This window comes from Struthio camelus, chromosome 1 (genome assembly GCF_040807025.1).
Source record: "Struthio camelus isolate bStrCam1 chromosome 1, bStrCam1.hap1, whole genome shotgun sequence".
Classification (NCBI taxonomy): Eukaryota; Metazoa; Chordata; class Aves; order Struthioniformes; family Struthionidae; genus Struthio; species Struthio camelus.
In genome coordinates, this window is record NC_090942.1 from 45,170,860 (window position 1) to 45,190,115 (window position 19,256).

The following is a 19,256-nucleotide window of genomic DNA, read 5'->3' on the forward strand; positions in this document are numbered from 1 at the left end:
AGTAGTGTCCCCCAGGGGTCAGTCCTGGGTCCAGTCTTGTTCAATGTCTTCATCGATGACCTGGAGGAAGGGACAAGAGTGCACCCTCAGCAAGTTTGCTGATGATACGAAACTGGGGGGGAGTGGCTGACACACCAGAAGACTGTGCTGCCATTCAGAGGGACCTGGACAGGCTGGAGAGCTGGGCGGAGAGGAACCTCCTGAAGTTCCACAAAGGCAAGTGCAGGGTCCTGCACCTAGGAAGGAATAACCAACCCCAGGCACCAGGACAGGCTGGGGGCTGACCTGCTGGAAAGCAGCTCTGCAGAGAAGGACCTGGGAGTCCTGGGGGACAACAAGTTAAGCATGAGCCAGCAGTGTGCCCCTGTGGCCAAGAAGGCCAATGGGATCCTGGGGTGCATTAGCGAGAGTGTTGCCAGCAGGTCGAGGGAGGTGATCCTGCCCCTCTACTCAGCCCTGGGGAGGCCACATCTGGAGTACCGTGTCCAGTTCTGGGCTCCCCAGGACAAGAGAGACATGGCACTACTGCAGAGAGTCCAGCGGAGGGCTACAAAGATGATGAGGGAACTGGAGCATCTCTCCTATGAAGGAAGGCTGAGGGAGCTGGGCCTGTTCAGTCTGGAGAAGAGAAGACTGAGAGGGGATCTCATCAATGTCTACAAGTATCTGAAGGGGGAGTGTCAAGACGATGAGGCCAGCCTCTTCTCTGTGGTGCCCAGTGACAGGACAAGAGGCAACGGGCACAAACTGAAATACAGGAAGTTCCGTCTGGACATGAGGAAAAGCTTCTTTCCTGTGAGGGTGACCGAGCACTGGAAGAGGTTGTCCAGAGAGGTAGTGGAGTCTCCTTCCCTGGAGATATTCAAAAGCCGTCTGGATACAATCCTGTGCAATGTGCTCCAGGTGACCCTGCTTGAGCAGGGGGGTTGGACCAGATGATCTCCAGAGGTCCCTTCCAACCTCAACCATTCTGCGATTCTGATTTTGTGGGTAAATTTAAATGCTTCTTTATTGGGACTAAAATGCACTCCTGAAACAAAACTTTTAAGTTTAAACCACTTAGCCACTGAAGTACACGTCACAGAACACAGATATTAGAAAATGATAATCATTTAGTATTTCTTTCTAAAGAAACAAAGTTTGTCTGTCAATGGTAATCAAAGTTATGCTGACAAGCATTAGGCACTGAACATAAATCAGGCCCTCTACAAACAAATGGAAAGTTTTCTCTCTTTGATCAACTGTTATGAAGATGAATGTTGATGACTACATATTAGCACTTCTCTACAAAAGCAGAAGTCAGGTAACTTACGGTAGAGATGTACAACCTACAGCCTCAGGGCTGCATGTGGCATGCCAAAGAAAATCCTTGGGCTTGTAGCCTGTTTCCAGTCACCTGCTCTCCTTAGGTCTCACAGATGTAACTGCCAGTTCTCAGCTTCCTTATTTTTCAGGGGGAAAAGGGACTGCGATTTCACTTGTAAGCATTTTTCAAAAGCAGCAGTATTAGGTACTGCATGTGCAATACAGCTGAATGAGATTTGCTGAGCATGTGCAGATCTTTTGGGAATATAAGACTTACTGGACACGCATGGATCAGCAGCACGACACATGATTACACATACTAAATCTACTCACATGAAAGGACAGGATGAGAATTTTGGCAGCCAGCTTATGCTGCCACTACAATGTGTATTACATGGCCCATTCGGCCGAGATATCCAGACCCTGCTGTTTTAAAACTATGAATTTATATTATTAAAAAAGTAACTAAAACCCAGCAATCTCGTTTTTGCAAAACAATTCATTTTCTTTAAACACTCCAATTACATTAGCCAAGACCACTATGCAACATTATTACTCCTGAACTTAGAGAAGTTAGCATATCGATTACTTTAAAAGCTCCAACGTGGGTTTTTTTTCAGTCTCCAATATTACAGATAAAAGGCATTGGAAGAATACTAAAACTACAAAGTCAATCAGTTTAGAAAGTGGCAGAATTTTGATAACCTTGGCAACTTTCATTCAAATTCCCAGAACTATAATGCATCTTGATTTCATGACATTACGATATATTTTCTGCAAGATCTCTTTCACATAATACAAAGAAAGAACGGTACTCTGTGAGCGGTTCAATATTTTGCTTTTGCTTATTTTTCAAGAAAGGGCCACCATGCCTTATCCACTGCAATTAACATACTCAATTGCTCTGAATACATGTCCATGCTCATACAGACTGCTTATGGGACTGATCATATATGACCACGGAAAGATCACATTCCTTTGTCCAGATTTTCTTTATACAGATCACAGGAATAATTTGGGTGTCCCAAGTCATGCCGAGCATTTCAGATAAGCATCTGAAGCACCTGGTTTACATTATGAACTGTACCTTTCAGCAAATTCTACGCAACTGCTATAATTTAAGAAACCTACTTTACATGCAGTTTCATTAAAATAATTAAGTAATAATTAAACAGCACTGAAGTTTAATTCTTTTTAACCAAAGTTTATGCAAATATGTTAGATATACAATAAAAATTAATTTCCTTTTGAGCCTAAGTGCTTTGTGTGCACTTATGGCTGTTTCATATCACAACTGAGAACAACTAATGGCTGTTTTCATATCACCTCTGTGAGATGGGTCAGGTTAATTTTCCCCAACTATACAGCCAGGAAGCGGAAGCAGAGACAATCTAAGATCAATAATACCCAGTAATTTAGTTGTCTGATTTTGCAGAATTATATACACCTTTAGATATTTAAACACAGCTCCTCCTAATTTGTATATTTCTATATTTGAATCTTTTACTATTTTTTTTAAATAATATCAATATTTTAATTATGTTTTTATGTAAAATAATACTTGGCTTAGCATCTCAAGTCTTAATAGTAATAACATAACAAAAAAAATTATGTCTCGATACATTTAGGTGTACCCTGGTGCACAACTGAATTTTCCCAATATGCAGAAATTAATGGCAAGTAATATCATGAAGATATACTTATAAAAAAATCAATTATTACTCTTGAATGCATGTTCACAGTTCTTTGCTGTGAAAGTATCATTACTACATACTTTGGATAACAACAGTACTCGCAAAATGATGCTGTATGACTTTATGCTGCCACGCAAAATAAAAAGCCAATAAAAACAAACTAGATGGGTATAAATTGCAACTCAAGTTGAGAAGCTTTTCTGTCAGCATATTCTTTGCATAAGATTCAAGTACAAAACTCTGGCAAAGCTTGTGGCAAGCAGGTTTTCAGCCCCAATTCGTAACAGAGAGGCATGTAATATTTCAGTTCCCTGCCTTGACAGTTTTCACACAGCTAAAAAGTCACTAAAAACTTTTATTCACTAACTTAACTTTATTTATCGCTGTCAGCATAGCTTATAAGGTGCCTCTATTAAACGTTTACAGCTTGGTAATGGTGTACACAGCTGCTTCAGAAAATTTCAACATGTTGGATCACATGTAAAGTAGAAAATAGTATTTGAAACAATTAGAACTGCAACAGAGCACTTCTGTAGAAATACCTTCAGACTGCATTCATTTTGGAAATTGTCTGCAATGTTTCAATGAAATGTCAAACTTATTTAAAACCAAAGTTTTTAAAACAAAAGTTAAACAAAATCAGAAGTGTTTTTCCTTCAGTTTTCCTATGTTCTTGTATGAGCTAGGACTAAATACACAAGTCATAACTAAGTGGTCACACAAATAAAGCAAGCTCAGGTGACCTGACCAGCCACCTCACCCGTTCACTGCTAAAGCTAACTAGATGAACCCAATCTGCTGCAGAGGAATTTTACAGTTATATCATTAGGTGAACGTTGATTATGTAGATAGACAAGAATTTCATCCTACCCTCATCTCCAAACAATGAGGTAGACTCTTTTCAAGATACGGAGTAACTTCTACACTAAATAGAATGATTAACCAAACACCTATCACAAGCTAATCACCAAGCTCATTATTTTTGTTTGTCTTTGTTTTTGCAGAGAACATAAAATACTGCATTGTTGCTACAGAGAGGAGTAACTGCAACCCAAGAGGTAGCAATGCTGCTCTGTATGCATGTCAGTGCCGTGAGATGAAAACTAGAGTGCTTTTCCCCCTGTGGCGTCTTGGATTGACAGCTCCACAGGAAATCTCTACTAGGGTCAAGCTTTAGCCTGTCTAACAATACACATAATTTGAATTAGTTTCAGAAAATGTGAAACAACATATAGTGTATCAATAAACACAAGGTTCAACGCTACAAATGAAAAGAAAATTCGGTGTTGCAAATCTGTCTAGTGTTGCTGACTGCGATGCAGTCTCGAATGCATCTTCTGATTTTGAATACTGTATAAAATCATGTAATAACATCCAAAAATCATAAGATTTCTTGGTTATACTGCCACTGTTGCTGCAGAAGCTAAAAGCAATACAGAAACTCCAAAGAAATGCCCATTGCAATTGCATATACAAAACAATGACTAGGAGAAGATGACTGTTTACTAATTCCTAAGCAAAGAGCCCAGAGGCCTTCAGTGAGTTGCTGGGCTCCGCAACACTATATAAAATTCATAAACAGGTACAGAAAAGCAGTAAGTATGGCTTAATAAAAAGAGTGAGTCACATCTCCACTGGAGTCCCAGGCTTCAGAACTTTTGAGATGCAACACTCCTCTGCCAGTTTCAAGCCAGCAATACAACCGCAGGAACACAACCCCAGGAGCAGGTTTCTAGCAGATCACCGTTGAGAGATCTTTGTCAGTCATTACAGACACAGAAGGCATTGGTAACTGTGACAGCTATGATCTGCAGTTTCTTGATTAGGACAGACAACTTCTGCTACTTTGTGATGGTAAGAAAGACGGGCATTCTCATTTTACAGCAGGATACTCTAAATTATTCTAATTTTTCTAAATCATTACCTTTAACTCGAGGGATTCAGAATATGTATTTTATAAACATTGAACCTCATTATCTAAGCAACTCAGAGCTTGCCCTTTACATGTTCACAGGCACAAAATTTGGTATTTCACGCTATCTGTAATTTGGTATCTATTTCCAAATTCTGTGGTAGCAAAAAGCATTGACTTGTTTGTCCAAGTCTCCTACGGAAGAAAGACTGCAAGGAAAGAATTCAATCTGCCTAATTTTAGATGTCTACATCAGACGTAGCGAAACACCTTTATAAACACTTCTGGAATACAGTAAATTCTATCCCAATGTCTAAAATATCTCCGAAGCCCTCAATTGCCTTATTTTTTCTTGGTGTTCGCTGTACGCATTTATTCAGCTATTCCCACGTCTTAAACGTCAAGCTGCTCGTAGCAGATGAAGTTTTCTGCTCTGTGTTCATACAGTGCCTAGCACGACAAACTGGCATTCACAGGCACTGGAAATAAAATAAGAAAGCAGAAAAGAAGGTAAGATAACGTGAAGCAAAGGATTTCAATCTACTACCAGTGTATTGAGACTGCAAGTTGTGCATGATTATGGCATCTTTTCCAGAAAGAGAGCTAGTCGTGATTTAAAGGCTTTTAAGGGATGGAAAATCTACACATTTATCCATCCAATTTCATGCACTGACAGATTATCCTAAAAGGAAAAAAAAAAAAAAAAAAGCATGCTTTGTTTTTAAGTTGAGCTTGATTTGCTTTAGGAATGCTTTTTTATCTTATTTTTCTTCCTGGAGAGAACCCTATAATGTCTCATCCCTCTGCAGATCACTACAGCCAGAGTTGAGCCAATTCTCACATTTCTTTCTTAGCCAAGAAAAAAAAAACAAAAACAAAAACCACACACACACACCCCTCTCCCCCATTGCAAGGCTTTATTTTAGCTTTGGAGTTAGCTTCTAGGCCTTCCCCAATTCACTCTCCAATTTTATAAAAACACCACACAAAGAAATACAAACACTACAATAGAGTATCATGCTTAGATATCACTTCTATCATGACCCAGAAGCCACGTTAGCCCTTCTCGTCATGGGATTGTACCAAGAGGTGCACGTATTTGCCCACTTTGTCTCATAAAATCTTTCCCAGACAACTAAATCTCAGGAGGCCATTGCCCATGGTATCAGTGAAACCTAAATGCTTTGCTCCGAAATGTGAGACCTTAAACATGCTTATCGTTTTTGAGAACTAGCACAACATTAGTATTTTCTACCTTCTCAAATTTGGCAAGTCTTCTAAAGAGCCTTCTTTACAAAGCTTTCAATAAGCTAATCATGTTTTCAGCAAAACCTCCTTAAGTTTTTTGATGCAAGTTACCTTTACTCTTAGTAGATATTAACAGTGACTTCAACTAAGAAAAGAGATGATAGTTCATTAGCCTGAATACATCATTTCTGTCTAGTTGCTAGAAAGACATTTCCATCAAATATTTCTGCACCATTTTTAATTTTACCATCTCCATCAAGCAATGAGTCTATATAATTGCTAGATTCAACGGATTCCTAGTTAAAGTGACATCTTGTGCTTAGCATTATTAATGTTTAGCTTATTAATGTTTAGCTTATTTTTTTAAGAGTTTTAAATGTCATTACCCTATTATCACTCCTAGTCTGCATCCCGGTAACACATCAGTGAGTTTTCCACAGCACTGTGACCCATAAGCTGAGAACCTCTGAATTAGAGCCTTAAATATTAGGAGAAAAAAAAAAAGCAAGGAAGTAAGAGCCCGATGTAACACTTACTCAGGGTTTGGGAGTGTTTGTAACTGTGGATCCACCTAGTGAGGTGGGCCCTTCCACACAGCCTTTTTTTGAGGTTAGATGACAGTTCTGTTTGTAAGCACTGAAAAACAACTGTAACGTTGCCAGACCTATCATCTTCAATTTTCTCAATACAGTAAAAATTGAGATACAGATTTTAGTCAAAATAGTTCTACTTGTTGAAAGATACTCCAGTCTCTTGCACATTTTTAGATCTATTCTTAATAAACCTCACATCTCTGTGCTTTGGATCAAGGACTTCAAAGAGTCAGCCTCTCAAAGACGTTTGCATGAATCATGCATTTCACCCATGAGAACTAGAACAGGAACAGCATCATCTGATAAAACTAAAATAAAACTGAAAGATCAGGTTCAATAAGGATTGAAAATAGAACATTATCTGATGTACTTGTCTGTCAAACACAAAGTCACTATTAACTTCCTTGTTTCCCATATAAAACTTCACAGTCATTATAAAATGACAAGAGAACGGACAAGTCTTTAAACACGTCTGTGACTGCAGAAATGTATTTATTTTGCTTAATAACTAGAATTAGTTGTGGTCAGTGACAACTAGAATTGAAGTCATAGATCTAAAATATAAATTATACTTTTAAGAATAGAATTAGACTTAATTGTTGCATTGTTGCACAGAGCAGAATCAAGATGAAACTAAGGCATGAATGCTGAAATATAACTGCTGTCAAACTCTGGTCAAATTTGGACAAGTTATAAGACTTCTAACAAAAACAGAGTTGACAGAGTCAGTAATAAACTGATTAAATCTTCGCAGCTACAGCTTTCCAAGGTTCTATCTGTTCTGTACGTGTGCCAGCCTGGGACTTTGCCAGATCTGAGGACTGGGACTCTGTCTTCTGTATTGTCACTGACAGACACCCCTGCTGGGCCCTGTCAACAAAGAAGTAGTGGTGCCTGTTTGAATGCAGAGGTGACAAACTTGGAACTGTGTAGGATAAGATTAATAGAGAGAGCCTGATAAACTGAAACTGAGATTGCTGGTCAAGAAGAATGGAAAACATGGATGAAAAAACAGGCAGATGGGAATACAGCCAAAACATTACCCAATAATAGCACCAGGAGAAACTAAAAGCGACAACTTTTGGAATATTTGTCAAAAAAGTGAAAACAGAGTGAATATAACAAGGCAGGCAAGAAAGAGTTGGATAAGCAATTTGCAAAATGTACGAAAACATTTTGGAACGAGGAAACCTGCCAGAGAATCTGTAAAGACAATAGATGATCAAGTTTTAAGAGGAGCACTCAAAGGACAATTTCTCTGCTTTGGTCTCTGCGTAAATATTTTCATTGGTGTTTACCATGGAAAAACTTGGGAAGACTTGGTCCCACATCAGAGCACTTCTTTATGGAAGACTCATCAAAGGATCTTTTTCAAACAGAAGTGTTGATTAGACGATCTCAAAGAACAAATCAACAAACGAACAGCAACAAGTTGGCAGAATTAGAAGGTATTTACTCCTTGAGCTCTGATGGAACTACTGAAGCTCCTGAAGAAGATAACAGTTAAACTACTGTATATAGTCAGGTTGTATATAGTCTCTCACTTAAAACTGCTCTAGTTCCAGAGGATTTTCCAGTGGCTAACATCACTCTTTAAAAAGTTTCTAGGGTAGACCAGAAAACTATAGACCTGCAAGCTAGATATGTGTAGCGAGTAAAGTGATGCTAGTAAGCTTAAGAAGAGAATTAGTGAATACATACCATAGAGTATGGTATGGGGAAGAGTCACCAGGGCATTTGTAAAATAAGGTCACACTTCAAAAATTTAATACAGCTCTTTAAATCAAAAAACATGCAGATGAAAAATCTGGTTGATAGTCTACTGAAAAGGCATTCCTCAAAGCTTCTTAAAGAAGTTAGGCTGCACTAGGATAAGAAGAGAGTCTTTCCATGGATAAATAACTGGTGAAAAGATAGGATATAACAGGTAGGACTTAATGGTCAGTTTTTGCAGTGAACAGATGTCACCCAAAAGAGTTGCACAGGAAATCTTCCTGGAAGCTGTTTTTTTCAAAATTCATAGAGATGCGGAAAAGGGTGGGTAAATAATGAGGATGAGAAAGTCTACAAATACTATTCGGAACAGAGAAGAGGAGGATCCACTGTGAAGATATGCAGGACTTCTCTATTGGCTGGGAGGTGCAATGGGAGATGAAATATAGCATACTTAAGTGAGACAAAAAGGTAAAAATGCTTCTAAATTTCATATGCAGCAGCCTATGAACTGTCTATTATCACCCAGGGTTAACCCCAAGATGCTGAAGTTATAATAGACCAAAAAAAAAGTCAACACAGTTCTCAGCAGGAGACAAACAGGCAAACAGGATATCAAGAACTGTCAGGGGAGGGGGGGGGAAAAAAAAAAAAAAAAAGCAGAGAACAGAGTAGAAAACACCATCATACCGCTCCATAGCTACATGCTGTATCTGAATCTTGAGCATACTCTTCAGTTCTGTTTCCTCATTCCAAATAAAATGTAATCAAACTGGAAAAAAGCATGGAATGTAAATGAATGTCTTCTGTAAAAGGAACGATATAAATAAAATAGAATTCTTCAGCCTGGAGAAGAGCCAGCTGAGAGGAGCTATGCTATGTATCTCTCTCTTCCCTATGGTACTCACAATTACATAAAGAGGAAGCAGTCATTCTCTGACTCTTCTTGTGGAAGACCTTGGTGACATCACATGGAAATAGGTGGCAATGACAGGTCCGACTCAAAAACGAAGCTTTATAACTTTTTGCCATTGGCTACTCTGAATGTTAAACGCTTACACAAGTACATAAGAGAGTGACCAAAGTTCCATAAACAAAGTGCATCCAAACCCATTAAATTCAGTAATGCCTACCCTGGTTCAGGACATCCCAGTGGTAGTATAGGAAGCCTCACTATGTGCTTGCCTTGTTCTTCTATTTTTCTCCTTAGGCATCTCTGCCAGAGACAAGATGCAGGGCGGTGATCCAGTGTTTACAGTTCTGTTTGCACACGCTTGTAAGGTAACAGAAGAGAAGAAGACACAAGACTAGCTAAGGAGAAAGAGGGCGTGAAAGGAAAGAGACAGGACATTTGCCATAGGCAGCATGCAGGAGGGGACAAGTCAGGATCGTGCAAAAAAAAGACACTTGCTTCTAAGACCTTTGTTTTATTAGTTGCAAAAGCTGAAAGGTGCCCAGCGGATGAGAAAAGTGAATGTGGGGAAGAGAATGAAGGATAACATAATTAAAGTAGCAGACTACTATTTGGAAGAAGTTAACTTTACTTCTCCTACCTACAAAAATCTATATAGGATGCCGGGAAAGCACGAGTAATCATGTTTGCAGACCATCACTAGCTGTCTATTCCAAATTCTAGGGATCCTGATTTGAAAAAGCTAAAAGTTTACCTCTAACTGAATACTCTAAATCCAAGGATATTTTTCACTTCAATCTCCTGACCTCTTTTCCTCTTATCAAACAAGTGTTTTGTGAACATCAATACCTTTATCTTCAAAAACTCTACAGAAACAAACACTTCTGTTGTCAGAACTAGGTCTCAATGATGCTGAGTATGTGGTATGGAGCCTCAGACTCCCTTTTTTATTTTAGCAATGTGACAACTCCCAATTTTCATGGTTTTTTCCATATAGTACCTAACCTACTTTTAAGAAGGAGCACAAAGAAGGCAGTGAGAGTTTTAAAAACTGAGTAATATACCCAAAAAAGCAAGATCTCACCTGTAATAAATATGAACCAGTTGCATCTGCACTGGAACTCTCATTCTGTATTGTATTCTGTTGGGTAATAGCATCCTCCCTCTTTCGTTCCTTCTGCCCTGCTTCATCATCTTCATATTCATCTAGGCTCTAAAACCAAAAATATTCAGTTACAAAACCGCATTTGTATTTCATTTTGCATGCTTCACATATTTCACAAAATTCATGCATCAGTGAATTAATATTTCCAAAGATTCATTTTATTTTTCAGAAAAGCTTAATTAAATGTTTTTTTCTGATGGTTACTGATATCTTTAGGGACAAGAATAAAGTCTTGACAGCTACCTGCTTTTTCTTAATCACAAAAAAAGAAATAATCAAATCAAGATCCAACTGGACAAAACCCTGAGTAACACGGCCCGAGTGCGGTACTAATCCTGCCCTGAGTAAGAGCTTGGGTTCACTGAAGGCTCCCTTCCTTTTCATGATTCTAAAATTCTACAATCCCATTTGTCACAAGCAGTGTTTTTAGCTCTAAATAACAGAATTCAAGGAAGCATAGAAAGGAAGAAAGAGTTAATTGTACTCTTAACAGCTGACCTTCTTTTTTTTGGATACAGTGGCATCTGCTAAGATGCAAGCATTTGTTTGAATTATCCACCTTAATTTTGCTTCCGTTATTTTTGGTCTTTGTCTTTGAAAATTTACTATTTAAAATTAGTCATTTTTAAATTAGCTGAACAGTCTCCTTAATTACTAATAATTTACACTAATATAGAACTTTCTGGCTTTTCATCACAAACGTTTTTTAGCAGATTTACTGAAATATTTGATTCAAAGGATTACACTTCTAAAGCACTGACAGGTGAGAGATGGAGCAACATAAATAAATAAATAAATAAAATACGGCAGCTGCACTAGCTCAAAGCCAGGCTGAGGCCAGTGAGGGCTCAGCTACCCTTAGACTAAGTCAGTTGTGTGTATCTCGTTTTATTAGTTTAATTCGCACTACGGAAAGAAAAACTGCAATCTTGGATTTGGAAGATCAACTTGAAGCAGATGCAAAGATTCCAAGAAAATTGCCCATAACATAGGAAGCTGTTTGCTAGCACTCTGCTTTAAAACAACCCATGTGAGGCCTCGTTACAAAAACACAGGGAACTATCCCCATGTTAGACTAAGACATTAGAAACAGCTGCTAGATGAATGCACAACAGCTTGAGAAGTAGAGAAGGTAAATTATCCTGTTCTACAGGGCTATAACAGAACAAAGATGAATGCCAGAGGATTTCAACGGAAATTTCTAATGCACAAAAAGATCAATGTTCTGGGGCTTAGATATTGACAATCTTTAGCATCACGTCATCCAGAGGACACAAAAATAGTCACAAGCATATAATGAGAGCACTGGAAGACAGTATTTTGAAAAGAGAAAAACAGTGTTATTTACTGACTGATAATCACAGTAGCATATAAAAAATTAACTAATGGCTGCTCCAGAGCAAATGCTATGGTGACAGAAGTGCTGAAAAACTAGCAAACTGAAAAAAGGTTTATGTTTATGAAAATAAACTTAAATTACCTGAATAAAGGCCACTACATTCTCTACAGCATCACCCATAGCAGAATCCTAATGCATTTTCACTAGTCTATTTTTAATTAACTTTTTAATGCAACCACTGTAAAACTATCTACTTATATCTCTAAGGAACGGCATAACTGAAAGAGTATTATAGCTGAATCACTAAACGTTGAAAAACCCTTTCAGTAAGTGATCATTTCAAATAAAATAACTGTAAAATAAAAATATTTCACTTGGTTCCCTCAGATGCATTATTGAAGGAGGGTTTAGATATGGTAACAGTACCTTCTAGGAGCCAACCTTTACGTCAATATCCTCTATCTTTTATACACTGAAAAGGTTAAAAATTTTGGTAACATACACTGAAGCCTGTATCCTAATTTATCTCATTATGTTAATAAGGCATTCTGAAGTGACAAAATAAAAAATTGCAAATCTGAGCCTCTACTGCAACAAGAAATAGATTGATCTTTGTGTCTTACGGTGCCAGACTTTTTCACAAAGAACTGTGAGGCTCACATGGTATCTCACAAAGATTAAGATTAATGTATCGCAGTGGATGAACGATACCCTATTGGAAAAAGAGAAAAACTTGCGGGTTGTTCTTCCAGCCCCCATGATGTTCACATACGAGAATGAAGATCCCAGGTACACTGAAAGGAACGATAGCGTTTGACATGAGTTTGGAAGAGCAGCCTCTAATACATTTAGGAGAAAACTAACTGGAAAAAGTAGAGAGCAATAATCTTCAGAGACCTCAAATAAACTTTGCATTTTCAAGGATCAACATCTTTAAAGGAAAGTGCCAAGCTCAAAGTTCAACACTGAAGGTACGAAAGATTGTCTTTTTAAGAAATAAGTAGACAAGGTGATTCTTAATTCACTAATTCTCTCCTTCAGATACATACTTCTCATATGTTTTCCAGAGAACATACGCATTTCACAGAAATCATTTTTTCCTGAATATTACTACGTCTGTGAGGAAGAATAGTTTTTCTATCTTTTGATATAAGATTACCTGCTACTTACGTACTTTAGCAGTTTCGGACAGGAATGAAATGTCATTACCTGATATGAGATTTCCAGCTGTAAAACTTTACATTAAGTATTTTCAGGTAAGGGATTCGTTTGGGGATACGCATTCCCATCCTCTCTCTTATTCTAAGGAAGGCCAAAGAGCACAGCGGACTGACAATCAGTGCCAATAAAAGGTACTAAAACCCCCAAACAACTATTAGTTACAGGCTTTCTTCCTAAGCAAGGAAGAGGGCTAGACAGTTCATGTAAGCCTAATTTGGAGGACATACTCTCTACTTTGAGGATTACGGGGGCTTGCTCTCCTGCCCATTTATACCACTGGAGCAGGCCCTCTCAAACAGCTGGGCCTAAAACAATTGTGAGTTGTGAGACCCACAGAAGAATCAGGGTTTTATTTCTTGCTACAGATGATGTACCAGAGACATGGATAGGTTGATCCTCGCTATTTGCGGCTGCTGAGAAATACTTGGATTGCCAATGCCTTCCTGCCATAAAGCAAGTTACTTAGTACCTGTCAAGACCTTCTGTGGTTTCCCAAATGAAAATGTTCCCTTTGTACACGCGCGTGCACACACGTGCACACACACACTCTAATGGAAACAATCTCCATGAAAGGCTAGCTGAGGATAAGTTAACATTATGAAAACTATGGAATTTTAAGATTTTACAGCTTATTAAAGTTATCATAAGATTTTTGTTTTAATAATCATTAACTTTAATACAGAACTCCACATTTCTTTGACTCATAATGAAATATTGCTTCCAGTATGCAAAACAACACTTTACATTCAATATCCTATTATACAGTTCTCCCAATAACCTCAGTTAGACTAGTAATCTTAATGCTATTTAAACTCTAGGGTTAACTTTTTGAGTAATAAAAATCAGTGAAGAGACAAGCTTCAATTGACAGATTGCAAATATTGTTAAAAAACTTGAAATGTAGAAAGTGTTGTTACATACTTTAAAAAATGTTTTTGTTCCAACTACCCTGCAGCTGAAACTGCCTCAACCCACATGACATTTCAATCAGATGGATTATGGAAGGCTTACGTTCCAGCCTTCTCTCAAATGCATCACTCTGCTTCAGTAACTAGTTTCACGTCATTGAAAAAAATGCAAATATGGTAATTATTTCCTCTGTCAGCAGCATCACAGAAATGGACTTGTAACCACTGAGGTGTAATTCTGACATATTATATAATTCTCCCTGTCCATTCCCTTCCCCCTGCTCTTTTATTTTGCTGCTAGGCACATATCGCTTCAGATCCTTATTTTCCATTAAAATCATCTAAGTTCTTGTACAGCAGATATTCAATGTGACATTCCCACATCTGATCTTAATATAAGGAATCCACAGAAATTCTTTAGGTTTTCTAGCATTTCAGTAAGTGTTTGAAGCTATAGTATAAACATTTTTCTGTAAACCTCTAGTCTGGAAAATACAAGCAGAGTAAGATGCTTTCCAAAGAATCAGAACGATGAAGAAAACAGCCACAAAGATATCCCTACATTCCAACACACCACCAGCCTCCAGTTTAAGGAGACACTGAATAAAGAACATTTTTAATGATTCACTGGGTCACTTCCTATAAATATTTGTGCATTGCTAAGAAAAAAAAGGGGGGAGGGGAAGGGTGTCTTTTCCATAAAAGCGAGCAGTATTTCTAAATACAAAAGATCACTTTCTAAATGCTGTGACAAAGCTACTCGCTCCAAAAGAAAATTCTGCTAGTTCCATCCCCTTCCCTCCATCCGCTTGTTTTTGCCTCGCAGCTCTGCTGGCAGAGCAGACACCTAAGAGGTGCCCAATTCGTATCTTGAAAAAATCAGTCATGTTAATTTCAACGTTTTTAATCAGCCTGGCTGATTATGCCTAAAGAAGATGCAAGCACATTTTGCAGAAGTCTAGGGATGGTAGCCTTCACCTTTTGGAGAACGATGAGCACTTACTATAATGGTGAATTTAACACTAGAGTAGGCTGTGCAAGCAGATACGTACTTCCAGCCAAACATCATCAGTTTGCGGTCAGCACCACATTTGAGCAAGAAACAGGAATCTCCATAGCATCAGCACACCATCAGTTATTTTGACGCTTCTTTAGTTTTTTAAACATGCTGACAATTTAGGAGAGGAAATAAACCTCAGTTTCTACTCCCTGCCCCCAAACTGCTTAGAATAATTAAAAAAAAAAAAAAAACAATTTTTTATCAAGGATATTTCTGTATGCAGCAAATATTTAAAGTATATTATCACAACTTGATAACTTTCAAGATGCTGGTAAAGTGCTGAGGTTTCTACTAGATTTAAAAATTTCCTAAAAAATTCCATAGCAGAAAAACAAAACAAGGTATAATTTTTTTTTTCTGAAAAAATATGAATAGGCGACTAACTACAATGAAATGCATTTTGGGAATCAACAAGATTTATCCTTCAACCGACCATTCAGAAAAGCTTGGAAAATACAGGAAGACTATTTTACACATCATTTCTTTATGATCAGTTTTCTTAGTGCAGGACTGAAAACCAAATGACTTCTGTCTTTATCATACATGCCTCTGGTTTCTGTTAAATACTTTTTTCCTACATGTTTGGAACGGACTTTGAACAGGGACTTTGACAGTACCAAACCTATCCATCATCACCCTCCCCAAAACTCGCACAACACACGAAACAAGTAAAAATCCCAAATCGATGGTACCTTTCCCCTTCAGCAACAGTATTTTTTATCTCATTTCTATTCTAATGTCCAAAGAGTGCCCAAAGTAACTAAGTGTAACAGGTTTGCAGTAATATAAAGTGCTTTTACTAGAATAACAGTATAAGTGGAAAAATTACATATTTTCACTACACAAGCCTTTCATCTGGTCTAGCTCGCCTAAACGCTTCCCTTTACAAGTTGAAAAATATCCTTACAGAGGTGAAGAGGACTCGAGTTAGTCACAGAACCTAACTAAAACCTAGAAATCATTTTATGGATATGGATTATCTAGGGGAAGATTTTTTTTTTTTTTTTTTTTAAGAGTACACAGCCTTAATTCTCACATTAAGAGAGTCCAAAAAAGGATACAAAACTGAAAAAGCTTATCTGAATGATCACTGTGCACTTTAAAAGTCTACATATCCAAATCGAGCTTTCCAACATCAACAATTAGGATGATCACAATCACAGATATTTAACCCAGAAAAAGAGGAAAGACAGGAATCTTTGGCATCTATGATCAAAAGGGACCCAAACGCAGCAGTGGGTCAGTGAGCAGCAGGTGGGCCAGGACACAGCTGACGGCTGCCGTAGGATGCTCTCGCCCTGCCTGTGCTGCCAGCAAAGCAAACCAAAAAGACAAACATCTCTTACAGGAGGGTGAGATGCAAGTCTTGCTGTTCAGAACTCATATTTGGGATTATAAGTCTACAATTCACTTGAACGCTAGCCTTTTCTCACCCAAGATGGTAATTTAAAAGTGCACACTTTGTATACTTATAGTGCAAATTAAATATAATTTGCATTTTTTCCAACAGGGTACATTTAAAAATGTGCTTAGAAATGTTTTTGGGAAAAAAAAAAAAAAAAAAAGGACTAAGATTGATTTGTCTGTCTTTGAGTAAAATAACAAAGCATTTGGAATTCTTTAAAGCTTTAAATAAAACATCAATTACATCAACACCAAAATGTCAATTATCCCTGCATTATAAAAACAAAAAGCAGCTATATTTGCAGTTTGTTATTCAGTAAAATATACTATTTGGTCACCACTGTCTTCAAACATACCACAAGAATGAGTTCTAAAGTCAAATGTTTAACTTCAACTAATCACCAAAAAATCCTTTATTGCAAGGCTTGTCAAGAAAGACTGGTGGAACTGCACAATTATTTACCTACTTAGTACTTGATATTAATATTAAGTCACTGAGTAAAATGCCAGAGATACAAGAGAAACTGGAAAAAATAAGCTATCTAGCATTATTTAAATCTTTCTAGAAAAGAGAAGAACGTAACAGAAAACATGGATTTGCAAGCTATCAAACATCAAACTATTTAATGGTACACACATAAAGCTAACATGTTGGGTCTTTTCAGATTGATCACCATTTAAGAACAAACGTACCAAAAAGCAGAATTGATTGGAGAGCTCCACACACAAAAATCAAACTGTTGATGCCCATTCCATGAGGAAGTTATTATATGAACAGATGTAGGTCCTTCACTTATCCAAAGAAAAAGCATCAATGCCCTGCACTTAAATACATATAATATACATACATGTATAAAAAAAAAAAAATGTATGTGTGTATACACACACAGCCAACAGAAAATAACGAGGCTAGAAGAAAAAAGCAGCCAAATCCTCTTCTCTCTGAAGAATATGAGGAGGAGACAGTTCCACCCTGCATCACCTCCAGAACTTCAGGGCCAAACTTCAAACATAGCAGAGCTCTAAATGTTAGTGGAGCAAAATTGAACATCCACCTCCTCTTGGAAATTCTTGCTCTTATAACATATCTGTACCCAGAAAATACTAATAGCATTGAACACACAAATCTAAGTGTTATAGGAATGTTCTGGTTTGTGTGTTTTTGGGAACAACAACAACAAAATCATGATTTTGTTCTGAAGTGGGGTCAGTCACCAAAACCATCTCCTCAGCCTCCTGAACAACATCCTTAAATGATGCCAGCCTTCCTAATATGATGATGTCAAATGAGTAGCTGAGCAGAAGACACCAGTCAAATCTTTGCTTGTTAAGGCCAGGAGGAAGATAAATGTTAAGGATGCTCGTACCATTCATGGAAGGAACATTTCACAATTTGTGTCATGCCATACACGCGAAGAAACGTTGCACTTTGGCAACAGTTAAAGGTTGCAAGAATTAGGAGGAAAATTTTTCCTGGATATATTTAAAAAGGGAAGTCTTAAATTAGCATCATAAACTGCTACAGACTCAGTGCTCACCTACATTATTTTTCCTCTAAAGCTTGCTCCTGTTCAGCTTCACTGGTATTAGAGATAATGTAAACTGTCCAAAACTGGAGCAGTTTATCCACTGGAGCAATGGGTAAACAAAAGCCACCCGGACTAATCAGACTGAGTTCCAGTGTCAGTAACCACCATCTTGCTGACTTCCATTGCCGTGCACTTCTGCCAAAAATTAAACAAATGGAAACAATGGTCCGAAACAGAGAAATATGCATGTTCCTGTAGATAAAGACCAAGCACGTGAAGCACGCTTTTTTTAAAAAGCTAGAAGAGCAAGGAGAGAAACAAATCTTGGAGAAGATTAGCATACTGTTTTCAAAATAGGAGTTTTCCTTTTCATGTGACACAGTAACATAGAACATTTCTATTCCTGTTTTCTTCCCTTACTTAAATACAGTACTTCTAAAAAGAAATAAGACATTTGAGGAATGGTTTGAAAAGGACATCAGACAGGTTATTCACTGTGCTTTATTTCTAAATATCCTACAGGTTCTCTTAAGCATGCAGTTTGTGGCAATTTAAATTGCCTGAACATCAAGTTGCATTCAAAACTGCTTTTTAAAAATGAAGTACAGTGCTTTCATAGGTTTCTTTTCTCTGACTTAATGGGCTAATGCTCAGTTTTCTTTTTCTACCCAACCAAATCTCATTCAGGGTTTACACACAGTGGATGAGGGATTGGTCATACTAACCAAAGCCCAAGAGGCTGCTGACAATGAAGTGAACACTGACAAGTCATGACAATAGATTTAGAGCCATAATCAAATCCAAAGGAAAAAGTAAACTTTTGCATAATGCTTTTTCGAGACTTGTACTGCAGTTTTTATTTGGGAGTGGGGATCTTTCGAATCCTTAGAAAAACTGATAAAAATACCAACTAGTTTTTCTGCTCACCCCGTCGCTTCCTTTTGAGTCATACTGCACATTGCTGTCTTACATGGAGGTATATAAGGATTCCACACTTAGCTGTGGGGCAGAAAGGAAGAGCAAGTATAGAAAAAGCCCATTCAAGAGGCTAGGCACATAGCTGCGGGATTTGACTTTAAAGGCAATAAACAAACGCTTCCAAAGCTCCTGGCACTGACATCAGGAAGAAAGAGAAAGAAAATACCAATGAAAGCCACGCAGGTAGACAAAGCACGTCTACACTGCACACATCTGCTAAGATAGCAATACCCAGATAAGACTAGAGCAAGTTTCTGCTGCAGCCAATACTGGA

The 19,256-nt window shown here is 37.8% G+C and overlaps 1 protein-coding gene across 2 annotated transcripts in view; it reads right to left on the reverse strand.

The window, feature by feature from the left end:
* PAWR (pro-apoptotic WT1 regulator) overlaps window positions 1–19,256 on the reverse strand; it is an 86,996-nt gene that overhangs the window by 34,593 nt on the left and 33,147 nt on the right. Inside the window, exon 3 of one of the 2 annotated variants that reach the window (XM_068936362.1) lies at window positions 10,463–10,591. The exons of the other annotated variant lie outside the window; for it this stretch is intronic. Within the exon in view, the coding sequence (XP_068792463.1) occupies window positions 10,463–10,591 (129 nt within the window). The remainder of the gene's footprint in view (window positions 1–10,462; window positions 10,592–19,256) is intronic. 2 annotated transcript variants of the gene reach the window in all.